Below are 12,873 nucleotides of genomic sequence, written 5' to 3' on the forward strand. Positions count from 1 at the left end.
GTGAGGGGGAATGTTAATTACAAATGTTTCGGAACAAGATCAGTGTGAAATCCCTGCTGTGCCGGAGCCTGTTCTGGCTCCACTGCTTTGTGCTGGTCTCTCTCTTTCTGGAGAAGGTAAAGCTTGCAGTCGGGAGAAGCAGGGATTGGAAGCACAGCAGTGATCTGAAGAATAACCACAGTAATAATTAGTGACGCAACTTGAATCGTATCATTTCTGTGTAAGTCGAGCCACTTACTTTTTAAAAATGTTATCAACAACAAGCTTGTGATCATTAACAAAAAAGAGAGGAACTATTCGGAAGCTTTCCTCTCGGTACGTAGGTCAACAACGTAATCAGACAAGATGCTTGGGAAAACTATAAAGCATCTTTATCCATTTTTACAACTAAAAAAAGATGAATCCATGATCGAAATAGTGTTCGATTCATTGTGGATCAACCAAACCATGCATCGACTAATCACTTCAGTTCTACTTGTTACGTCTCCAGGCGGACCGACTATTCTGAATTGGAACCATGAAATTAATATAATTTCTCATCATGAATACACCTGAGCCTAAAAGACGTCATACCTTTACTTTCTTCTGTCTGCATCTCAAGTTTACATGAATTATAAGCAAATCAACAAAACATTGATGCAAGATAAGAGGCAGGAATGAAGCCGTCAGCACTTTTCAGAATCTCTGTAGAGTCTGGAAGAAGGCAGGCAGAGATACTAGACCTGCTAAGGGAGTGTTAAATCAAGCCTGCAGATTGTATAATATGCTAAGTCAGGAAATTAGCATGTGTGCTTTAATATTTTTTGTGGACTGTTGGGAGACAAGTTTTTAAGTGGATGGCCTTTTGCTGGGGAAACGTGCATAGGACTACAAAATGGTGCCGGAGAGATAAGCCTCTCCCTCCAAAGTGAAGCCAATAGAAAACCCATTAGTTTGAGCTGATCTGGAAATTATATGGAATTGATCCTGAGGTAAGAACAGTTTTTCATGCTCAATACTTCCCATTGATTCACGCTGCCATAATTACAAATGAAAATCATTATGTCTCCAAGTTGTATTTTGTTAGTGTCTGATGTGGGCGCACACGACGGTTGCATGCGGTCTTACTTGTCGTGCTTAATCATTTGTCCGTGGGTGTCAGATTTTCGTACGTAAGAATCTTTAGAATTGATTTAAAAAATGGGATTCTGACAGAATTGCAATGAGTTTTGCTGTTTACCATTTGTTAAGCTACTAAAAACCCAAAAGGTATTTGAGGTTAAGGAGATATCCAGAGCTGAACCATGTGATAATGCACTCTATGTTCCATCCCATCGCAGTTCCACACCTATTCTTGCACCCTGTGCTGGTGTTAGGGGCCATTTTAATGTGGCTCTTTGACAGTAACTCAACAGAAGCAGCAAACACAAACCGACACCAGACAGGTATTGTTCGGCGTGTTTCCAAACAGTGTGAATCACCAGCTCAATCTCCCGCCACCCACAGAGTCCTGGATGGTGCCTCATCATCATTTGAGGCCTTGGGTAGGGGGAAGTTTATTGCCGAACACCACGGCGTCTCAGGAAATCCATCCGCCTACCCCGGTCTCCTCCTCCCCATCCCACACCGGCCCTTCTCCTCGACCGGGGGCCGCCACCAATCGCAGCCGAGACAGGTGTCTTATCTCCATCGCGCAGCACAAGCACAGCCAATCTTCCACGAAGATGGCGACTGGAATGTGACAAATCCATCTGTCCTGGTTTGAATTTGTATGCTAATTTGAAATAATAGCCCCTCTGGTGACAGTGCAAGGGAACAATTCAATCATGCCATCTATGACAGTTGCTTTCCAGCCTTCTCTGTGATATGGGAGTATATGCATGTACCGCTGGGTTAGGCTTGATAGATTGGTTATGTAGGGGAGATGTGGCCTGTAGACTGTATGTTTAAAATGGGCCTGCCAGCTTGAAATGAATCATGCAACTACTGAAGGCACCTGTGCAGTAACATGCCGCCGCTACCTGTAGGCGGGGGGGAACTATTTGATTTGACCTCATTTATTTCCCTCGCGACACTGTCGCATTGCCCTGAACTCTCACCTAATTCCACCGCCGCAGCCTTCAATGGGACGTGTGTGAATGATCGAAATATCCCCACAAGAAATTACACTAACGCAGTTGTTACATTGTCACACTGAATTATCTCAGGCTGTTGATTTGATTCAGCGAAAAGCTTTTGTGTGTCACCGGGCAGAAGAACAGGCAGATCAGAGAAAAAGGAGCGCGGAACACACAGGGGCGAGCTGAGCTGTGTCACATATTCAGAGAGGAGCCGGCTATACGATCTGTGATTTCTCCTGTGCCTCGACTCCCCCACTGCGCAAATGCATGGCACTCGCTAATCTTTAAATTAATCTACAACACGGGACAGATTATGGTCGATGGTGACAGATAAGGCTAAAGAACAAACTGCTCTTCATTTTGCTTGCGTCACTTCTTTTCTTCACCTCCACATCAGGGCCGGCTTTCTCTTAAGGCACCCAGTTGGTTCACCCTATATTTTTTCCCTCTTGTATTCCCACTGAAACATGACAAGACAATTTTCAAAAGTTGTAATCTTGCAGCTGAATACCCCTCACCTCACCCTCCCCTTCCAAACTTGTAAGAGAACCTGTGGTGAACTTCAGTTGTCATTTGGTCTACTGTAAAAAAACATGGCGGCCTCCGTAGAGAGGACCCGCTCGCAATGTAAATATAAAGTATTTAAATATAAAGGGCTCATTCTAGAATAAAGAAAACAATTCCTACAATTTAGATGAGACACACTAGAGAAAACAACACTAGGATTATTTTATATTCAATTTCTTGTCTTGATTTCTTTCACCCACATTTTACACACTGAACGTTTAATGTATTTTTACTCATTTGCAGTATTGAGACTGCTGACAGCCTCCTGAGAATTCACTATGAAATGTGTCAGCTGTGTTATGGCCAATAGCTGCATGGTCGGGGACATCGCCCGTCATCCTCTGCCTTTCTGCACTTGCACTGCTGCAGTGGATCCTCGACAATTTCTGCAGGATGAGAAAAGTGCACGCCGCTGTGCCAATTGACCACACTTCAAACGGGCGCAGATCATGCGTGGCAAACCGGTCTGATCAAACGAGGAGGCGAAGAGGACTGATGAACAAAAAAGGCCCCGTTGAACTGCACGCGCCTGGCGTCACGATAAATAGTGTGCTAAAAGACAGCTCTCCAAATGAGCTCGGCGAGCAGCCACGCTCACGCGGTCCTCACCGAGCTTGAAAGATTTTCAGTGCTCAGCATGACTGCACGTGGATAAAGCAAATTCCAGTGCATAAAATTACTGGTTTTGTTGTATAGAAAGAAAACAAAGCTTTACAATTACTCACATTGTCGACATATACTCAATCGAGAGTTTTTTGTCTGAGGCTGTATGAATATAACATAAAACTACATTATAAAACCTTAATGAGGCAGACATTTTGTTTTAATCAAGCATAATGGGTTTGATTAAACGTGCAACTCATTCTCTTGTGTATGTGGCTAATAAATGCAATTAACCAACATGTAAGGGGAAAAAAAATATTTGTTGAAAAGATGCAGAAAATAGTGATAATGACAAATATCTTTCATATTTCATTATCGGTAAAACCTTGTGTTGAGATTGAGACCTTAATATTTGATGCTTTCAGCTTACACTCGTCTCTCTGATGCATGAGCCCCATCATTATAAATAAAGTATCCATAATATAATGCTTTAGTGAGTTTATGTGCAAGGACACTCCCTGTTCCTCATTACGCACAGTAGATGTACTGTAAAGGTCCATTGAGACTGATTTGTAACAGATGAGTAAGAGGACAACGATTCAGTTCAGGGAGATTTTCATGGGAGTATCAACTATTTTCTTTAAAGTGCAGGGTACTGCAATGGCATTTCAGTATTAAAACCATTATTGTGAGTCAACCTTTGTTCAGACAGTATAAATCGGAGTGTTTCTATGAAGCTTTAGCAACTTTAAATCAGATTTTTAGCACGATTACTCTAAAACTTAATAATTACCACAAAACTTGGTGTAAGGATGCAACACGTGTCAGGGAAGAATCCATCTAATTTTGGTGTGGAACCGATCAGAGGAAAGATCCAGGCATTTTTTTTTTTTACCAATTTATTGAACAATTCAAGATGGAACTAAATGTGCAATTTGGTGAGACTTTATTGAATTGAAAGGGGACTACTGGGCCTCGGTGGAGGTATGTACTCTACTGACTGCCATTTTAGATTAGCTTAGTTTTTCCAGCAGTTAGACGGTGTCATCATCTATTCTGGCATTATTTCAAGCTGCAATCCTTTCAGAAACAAAACGTCTGTAGTTCGTATTGATTATTTTTTCTCAGACTACTGTGTGTCGTCTACTAAGACCAGATGGAATCATCATAGTATAAAGTATTGATGCTGCAACACACATTATATCACATCAAACACACGTGGTCAGGTAAATACAGTTGGTTTACTGGCATGGCAGAATTATTATGTCTAATTTTTAACTTTGATTTCAGTGTTTTGTCTTGAATTAATACAATGAAGACCTCTGCTAACGCTGAAGCTACAGATAAATGTTGCAGCTACCCCATAGTAACAGGTGCTGCAATACTAACAGGACAATGACGGAGGCGTGGATCAGAAACACGCACGTGTCCCGATGTCTAAAGGAACAATTGTTTGTGCACCATGGGTCCACAAGGCTGATTCTGAAGGGTTCCCTCATGTTGCATTTATTCTTTTTCATTTCAAAGTTGCTTCTCTTTCAGTGAAGACATTAGTAGTCATGTATTTTTGGATTGGATTTTTGGATTGTGTGCACACAGCTGTGTTTTTAGATTCAACACAGCAGGAAGAAACTTTAGTAAATGATCATTTTAACAATGGCTTCATTGTGAGCCAGGAAACTGGATCACTTTGATATAATGCAGCTGTAATTAGTGTTTGCCAAGAAAATGTCTGTTGTTGCACTGATCTGCAGGGCTGTGTCCAAAATCACATTGTAATTGCTATATGGTGCACTTTATTTACCCCCCTCTGTTTCATTAAAGTGTTTAAGTCCTTAGCGTGAAGTATAGGCTGCAGAGGAGGCACAAAGTAATTGTTTTGTAAGTTACAAATTAGTCCCAAGTAAAGTGCTAAACTTTCTGACTTACAAGTCATTATGTGGCTCTTAAATTCAACTTTATAAAAAGTAATTCAAAAACTAAAGTGATCGAGCGTGCCCTGGTGGTTTTATAATGTTATTTGTAATTAATTGTCTTTAATTTATTAATGTTTGTTCAATTTTGAAAGTGATAAGTTTGGACCTGGAACTCTGAAAAATACAACAGTGTATTCACACAATTCACAAACTGAGTGTTGAAAAACTAGTATTTTGGAATTAAAAATTCAAGTTACAATTGATCTATTTCCAAATTAAAAAAATGTCCCTGATTTAGTTCTATACCTGGGGAGCCAATTAGAAGCTAACAGCAGCTGGAGCAGCAATAAGAAGTGATCCAGAAAAAAAAACCTTTTAATTTGAATAAACTGTTGTATTTTTTTTAGGTTTAAGACCAAAATGTTGTCTTTGCAACAATCAAGTTTTTCTCAATTGGTGAAAAAAGATCAGACAGTGAGAAAACATCTGAAACTGAAAGAAATTAAAAAAGTAATTGTGACTGAAAACATAAGATTTCAAATTGAAAGAAAAAATGTTTTTAATAGTTTTCAGAAAGACATTTCTTTCTAATGCCGAATTATAAAAATCCTTTGGCTGCAACAGGAAGTGGACTGCAGCTGGGCTGGAGCCACATGTGATTGCAAGGAGGCAAACAGAAGCTATGGAGGAGACGAAGACACTGAGAGGGACAACACTAATAACACTTTCATGAGGAGAAGCTACAGAGACACGAACGTAATCTCCATCGTGTTGTGTGTCTGTGTGGAGGGGGGGGGGTGCCCTTGTTGGACCCTGGGTGGTCCGCGGACCCGTGTTTGGGAACCACCGCCCCTGGGAAGCAGCGCGTTTTTAGGGGAGAACGCGCCCACGTGACTGAGGAGAAACATCAGCCAGCGACTCCGCAGCTGCGCGTGTGACGGAGAACACGGCACCGGGCGGAGGAGAAGAGGAAGAAGAGGAAGAAGAGGAAGAGGAAGAAGAAGGAGAGGAAGAGAAGGAGACGCTCGACGAGGGAACACTCAGCCTCCGCAGACTCCACCACCCGACGCGCCTGGCCGCCTCACCCGCGCCATGGACGGTTACGCCCGGACCGAGGACGAGCTGTTCTCCGCCTGCCTCCTCAACCTCACCTGGGAGAGCTGCTACGAGCAGGTAGGACTCAGCCTCTGATTCTCAGTGAGTCAGCACAGGAGCAGGTGCAAACTTCACGAACTCCATTCCCCCTCACACTCAAGCCTGCTCAGCCTCAAACCTGGAGCTCAGGAAGTTTTTGCTGTGGGGTCACATCAAATGGAAAAGTTGTCCTACTAGCATGGAGCATGTTCAAAGTGTGTACTAGAAGTATTTTGAGGAGAATCAGTGGCGGGTCTTGGGTTTTTCTAAATCAGGGGCCACCAAGGGGGCCACAATTTACACAAAGGGAGCAATTATATGTCCCAAAATCTGTTCACAATACCGAATTCAGTAAGGTGCATTCCTGTACTGTTTACTGTTGGCTCTATAGACACACATTGGTTAAATATTGAATATTGTTCCTTGTTCAAACAAATTGTGTACTTCAAAAAAGCTTAGAAAAAAAGCCTTTGTCAGTAAGTCAAGTCAAGTTTATTTATATAGCACATTTCAGACAACAAGTGTAAACATGTGCTTAAAATAAAAGCAAAAAATAGGACATAAGATCATAAGTGGCAAGATAAAACAGAAGACAAGATTTAAATCTAGAGAAGATAATGAGATACACATAATTAGAAGAAGTAGAATAAATAGTAAAAGTATAGGTATGATAATAATGATTTAAGATAGTGTTAGTGTTAGTCTGGATTTAAAAGAGGACTCAGTTGCAGCGGACCTTAGTTCAAATGGTGAACAATTCCAGAGTAGAACTATGATAACTGAAGTAAACGTGACATATTTATTTATTAAAAATACTATAGACAGGACAGGGGTACATCAGGGACCAATCAGATATCAGATACCCCCCTGGCCCCACCCCCTAGTATTAACGTACACAGGTCATATCCTAGAAAACAATAAACAAATAGTTTATAGATAGATTTTACTTTGATAGAATGCAAGTTTCGAGTATTGGCTGGGAAAACATCACGTGAGAAGAGATCTGTAAAATATAGATGCGTGATCCATATTCAGGTAAATGATCCTAACAAGCGTAAACAAGAGCAGGATCAATATCTGACTTTTAGAACTTTTCTAACCCTTAACAGTGTCACTAAAAGATCAGAGTATTATACATTATGGGAATTTCTGTATTGTTGATCGTTCCTGGAGCCAAATTATTGTAAAGATTCGATAACTTTTGTACATTTGGCAGCGCTGAGCCCGACTTTTCTGAGAGGTTGCCTCTCCCAACTTCCCCCTGCGCTCTGTCAGGGCTCAAACATCCTGCCCTCGAGATCAATAATGAATTAACCTGGTAGACAAAATGAATATCATATGCCAGGAACTCTATCAATAGATCGGTGGCAACCCTTCACTTCCTGTTTGAAGAAACCTAAGATGTTGGTTTTTTTCTGGGTTGCCAGTTAAGGTGTTTAAAAACAAGTATTGGCAAACCTTTATTAGTCTGAGTTTGTTGCATAGACAGAAGAGACAGACCAAACTAAAATGTCAAAGTACACATGAAAAAACTGAACTTTGAAGATGGTTTCTATTGTTGAAGATTGTTCTTATCACACTGATGTATGCTCCAGTGTTTATTTTTACCGTAAGTTGGTTTTTAACTAGTTATTTGATGTTGTACTGGGTAAAACCTAATGATTAACATCTGAGTCTGACTCGTGGTTAGTCATGTATTGGTGGTACCTCACCACTGCTTTGACTCTGGCTCCAAATTCGCACGGTGGCGATGTTCGTATTTTTGGCTTCATTCCTGGATAATGGTAGGAAGAGCAGAAGCGTTGTTCATCTTTATATACAGTCTCTGATTTGTTGTTGTTGAGAGTAGACTTTGATCCTGGAGCGTTGGGCCTGTTCCCACACCAGCAGAGCAGCAGCGGTGTCTGTTTGGAGATAATTACCTAATTCCTCCCTCTTCCCCTCAAGCTTAATCAGTTCTGCCTTTTAAAACACACTTATCGTGCAGTACGAAATCCCCCTTAATTCTCACGTTCTAATTTGTGTGAGGCTCAAGTCATCGGCCACAAAAATGAAATGAAATGACTCCCAATGAAAGCGAAGTGGGCCCGGCTACTGAGCAGTTTATACTCAGTGATTGATGCCAAAATATTTGTACAGTGATTTTTATGGCAATTTACTTCAATGCCTCGACGAGAGCACACACGCACACACACACATATATATATATATATACAGGATATTTATTTCTGTTATCAGCATTCAGGTTGCTGTACAGTGGAGGAGGACATCTAAACAATAAATCTCCTGCTTTAGTGGGCTGCCGTTTAGAATTACAAGTAATCACAAATTAAAGAGGATTAGGCTCTTTTTAAGCCAGAGCCTGCAATCGGCTGCACTAAGAGTCACATTGTGACAGTTATTCAGATGCAAGAAAAAAACAAGAGCCCCCAAACATGATTCAGAAATGCAAAGTCACTATGAATGGCTTTTTTTTTTTTTTTTTTTTTTAAGTGTGCAACAATTAAGCCTCAGCTGTTTTTGCTGCAAAATGGATTTTGGCTCATCACTTGGGAGCCACTCAGTTACAAACCTGAGGCACTTAAATCCACAATGAAAGAAAAATGGTGTGTAGGTTTCGCATACATCATCCCTTCATAACTTTACTTCTTTGTTCGTAAAGAGAGAGACCATTAAAATGTACGTTTGACACAGCTGGAAACAGGATTTGGAAAATGTATGTTATTTGTACCTTTTTTGTGGTGCGGAAACAAAAAGCTTTTTAATTAGTCCATTAATCTATTTGTTGAACAACATAAAGTGACTTTGATGATCAATTCATTTTTAAAGTCAGCTATCCAAATGTGACGATTCACTGAATATTTATCTATTTATTTATTTTTCAGTTGGATTAAATTTCTTGGGATATCTGTCAGACAAAACAAGTCATTTGAACGTCACTTCGAATGAATTTGACATGATACGTAATTCCTTCCAACACGTTTTAGAGTTCTCTCATGTTTCCCAGCTGGTGCAAGTTTCTTAAACTACTTTTACTTTGGTTTTCTGGGAGTTTGCAAGTTGAGGGCGGGGCCCTTCATTTCTGTGTTAAATGGCTCGCTCAGGCAGAATCCCGGTCTACTCTGAAAAAGCTTGCAATGTAATCTCCCAAAATTCAGTCCGGCGCAGTCTGCATTCTACCCCTTCAAAAGGGAACCTTCGGAAAGCAGGTCATCCGCTAGGCCAACGTGTTGTTAGCCATGCACATATCCTCCTTCGCCCTCCCCAGCTCCTACGGCGGGTGGGTAAATAAATAAATAAATAAGGGAGTAAAGGGAAATGTTGACACAGCCTGTCCTTGTGGCCAGATTATCCACTCATGCTTGAGCTCTGGGTAAAGGCCCTGCATTATTCAGCCTAAGACACAGAGATGGGGGGAAACTGTGGAAAAGCTGGGTTTTGCTGCAGGGGTGTGTGTCTGTGTGTGTCTGTGAGTGAGTCTGTGTGTGTGTGTGTTTGTGTATTGTGGGGTGGGAATGGCTGAAATGCATGTTTTTTATTTGCCTAATTACCAAATGAACTCACTGCCTGTCACGTCACTCCTGTTCATTTCCCGCTCGGTGCCTCCGTCTCACACACTCTCCCTGTCAGGCTTCTGGACCAGCGCTGTCCGTGGTGCTGAAAGTTTCATCACACATTTCCTGCTGGTGTCTGTTTTGAATCCTCGGCTCTCCGGTCCCAGTCCGTGCCCTCGCCGCTCTTCAAAAGCAATGTATCCGGTTTGTCTGGACAAAAAGTCTGCCAGCGCTTGGCAAATCCACCTCAAAAAAAGGGCGAAGCCTATCATTCAAGATGTTTTTCAAAAAAAGCTCAGCAGGTAACAGAGCGTGCTCTCAGATGCAGTGAGGACTAATGCGTTTTTTTTTTATGTCTGTCTGCCTCTGCCTACGTATGTTTCATCACAGCAAGGCTCAAGTTAAAGCACTACTCGCTCAGTGGCTTGGTTTAAAGAAAGCTCCTTTATGTGTGCTCTTATTTACAGTATTTAATCCACGCAAGTCAGGAGCCTGAAGGGTTTAGAGGAGGCACTGCAGTAAGAAAGGGATGGAAATATGGTAGAGTTTTGAGTTTGTGAATTAATCTAGGAGTACTTACTTTAGATAATTTACTGTATAAACATAAGAATATTACATTTTCTGCTTTAATGGACTTGTAGAAACCTTGTGTATCTTGGCTTCTGTCCACCACACCCAACTGCCTGGCTTCAACACACACAAGTAAAAGTTCTGTTCAAATGAATATTTTTTAATAAACCAGTCTATTAATCATTTACGAGAATAGTTGTTGGTTACAGCCCGACTCCCACCTTGTGTTGTGGTTGCCACACATTGGAAAAAAAGACTGGTTTACTGACTTGAAAACTATCTTATTGTTTATAACATTTTGATTTTAATTCATACTAATTCACTACTTTTTCACCAATTGGAGTAATTCTTATATTAATATATAGTATTCAGCCAAACAACCTTGTTATTGCTTATCATGCTGTTGTTGTTTCATAGAAGAATTGACATGCGAGCTGTGCCTTCTTGTTGCAGCCGGTTATAGTTTTTTGCAAAGTAATATTTGTTGCAGTGGAGTAGAGGTGCAGCATATAATGGAAATACTATGTACAAGTACCTTAACATTGTACTTAAATGCAGCTGATGGTGTCAGTGTGAGGTAAACTGAGGATTTGCTGATATTTTGTTGTGTGTGAGTGTGTGAAATTTGGTGCTGTTTGATTCTTAAGGAGTGTTTCCTTGGTTTGAGGTATTCGGTATCTGAGTGGCATTATAGTTTAATATTTGTTATACTGCTTGTGCTCTTTCTGTTATTTTCTCAGTTGCTTCCCTTTGTACCTACACAAGTTCGAATATAAGAAGTTGGCATTTCTTGTCCTGATTTTTATTTATTTTCTCCAAATCCAGCATACTGCAATCTGGATTTTTCTTTGGAAACCGGACCAATTTTAGTTTGATAAATATTTACATGCTCATGTTTAGTCACATAAACGTTTGGCAGAGTTGCAGGAAAATCAACTGTGCAATCACAAATGGATTGTGCAACTAGAAAATCAATTGCTGAAAATACAGGCTGTGTTTCTGGGGAAAAAACAGGCTTTTGGTCTTGGCTTGAGTTCATGTTTTTGTTGAATTCTCAGAAAGTAATTCATTGATCTTGAAGGAAAAAAAAATCAGACATATTTCGGGGACTGATATAAAATCTGGATCTAGTGAATTTAAATGTGGTTTCATAAGGGGACTGTGGGGCCTTGGCAGAGTTATGCGCTCTACTTAGTTCTTTATTCCACTTGGGATTAAAATGGTTGAAAGCAAGAAACTTGAAGTGAAGTCTCATATCCTGCTCAGACGTTCAGAAACGGACTGCTCTGTGTACAGTACCTAAAACTACACCCACCTCTTGCAATTACCCACAGAGGAATAAGTCTAATTTCCATGTTGGCACATCCTACTTTTTTTTTTTTTTTTTTTTTTAATCAACAAGTGTGTGTCTCCTGAACACCTTGCTTCTTATAGCAGCCCACAGGAGCAGGGCCCGACGGCAGTTTAATGAGCGTGTTGCGCGTCGCTCCCTTGCAGCATATTGCCAAGATATGAATGGGCAGTTATCTAATTAAGACTTTGTGAAAGTGCCGCCACTCACCCACTGCTGACCTGCTCACTCTCTGCCAGGGTTTTGAATGTGTATATACTGTAACTCAATCATGTACAGTCGCTCCATTTTGGCACTTTTTAAAAATGTCTTTTTGTTTGTGAATATTTAAGTTTATACAAATAATCATGTCTTTTTGTAATATGCACAAAGACATAAAATAAAAGCATTTAAAACGTATATTAAAAAGGAATCTTGAAGTTTAACTTTTGATGTTGCTTAGTGGGATTTACAACATGGTTCTTTCACGCAATATTGATGTAGCAGATGTAGTTTTTAAATAATTAAACAACATCACACAGACATGTCTCTTGGTGGTTAGTATGTTTATAACGACATGCGACTGCAGCTCTCCACGGTCATATCTAAAGATTTAACAGTGAAGTCGCTGAACGAAGAAGAGGAGATAGAGTAAAGGAGGTCTAGTGTCCGCTTCTTAACCCTCAGAAGTCACTTGCGTGTTCAAATCGCACGGCTGGTTCAAAATTCTACAGCGAAAACATGGAGCCACATGGAGTGTTGGTTTCAGCTTCAGACGAGCTATATGATATGATCATTTAAATCCAATGTAAAAAATAATTAAATGTATGAATGATAGGATGGGTCATTGTATTTATTTCAATATCTTAATCATTAACAGAAACATCATTTTCCACATCAGTTTTAGTGTATTTCAAGTAGATTTACTATTTCAAGGTGAAAAAAAAAAAATCTGGTAATACATCCAATGCTGTGCTGATAAAAAGGCTGCCAAACAAGGCTGTGTAGTTTTTTTATGTGGTATACAAGAACCACTTCAAAAGCATTTCAAAAATAGCCCCAGACCTTTAATGGTTAAACATAAATCAACCTCTCGCAAA

The 12,873-nt window shown here is 40.4% G+C and overlaps 1 protein-coding gene across 5 annotated transcripts in view; it reads left to right on the forward strand.

Annotated features, from left to right (window-relative positions):
* The first annotated feature begins 5,870 nt into the window (after window positions 1–5,870).
* ppargc1a (peroxisome proliferator-activated receptor gamma, coactivator 1 alpha) overlaps window positions 5,871–12,873 on the forward strand; it is a 249,134-nt gene continuing 242,131 nt past the window's right edge. Inside the window, exon 1 of one of the 5 annotated variants that reach the window (XM_069518839.1) lies at window positions 5,871–6,358. In XM_069518839.1, the coding sequence (XP_069374940.1) occupies window positions 6,278–6,358 (81 nt within the window). In that variant the 5' untranslated portion in view covers window positions 5,871–6,277. The remainder of the gene's footprint in view (window positions 6,359–12,873) is intronic. The other 4 variants (XM_069518838.1, XM_069518844.1, XM_069518846.1 and 1 more) reach the window with 4 other exon arrangements.

The sequence above is a fragment of the Paralichthys olivaceus genome, chromosome 22 (assembly GCF_024713975.1).
Source record: "Paralichthys olivaceus isolate ysfri-2021 chromosome 22, ASM2471397v2, whole genome shotgun sequence".
NCBI classification, from domain to species: domain Eukaryota; kingdom Metazoa; phylum Chordata; class Actinopteri; order Pleuronectiformes; family Paralichthyidae; genus Paralichthys; species Paralichthys olivaceus.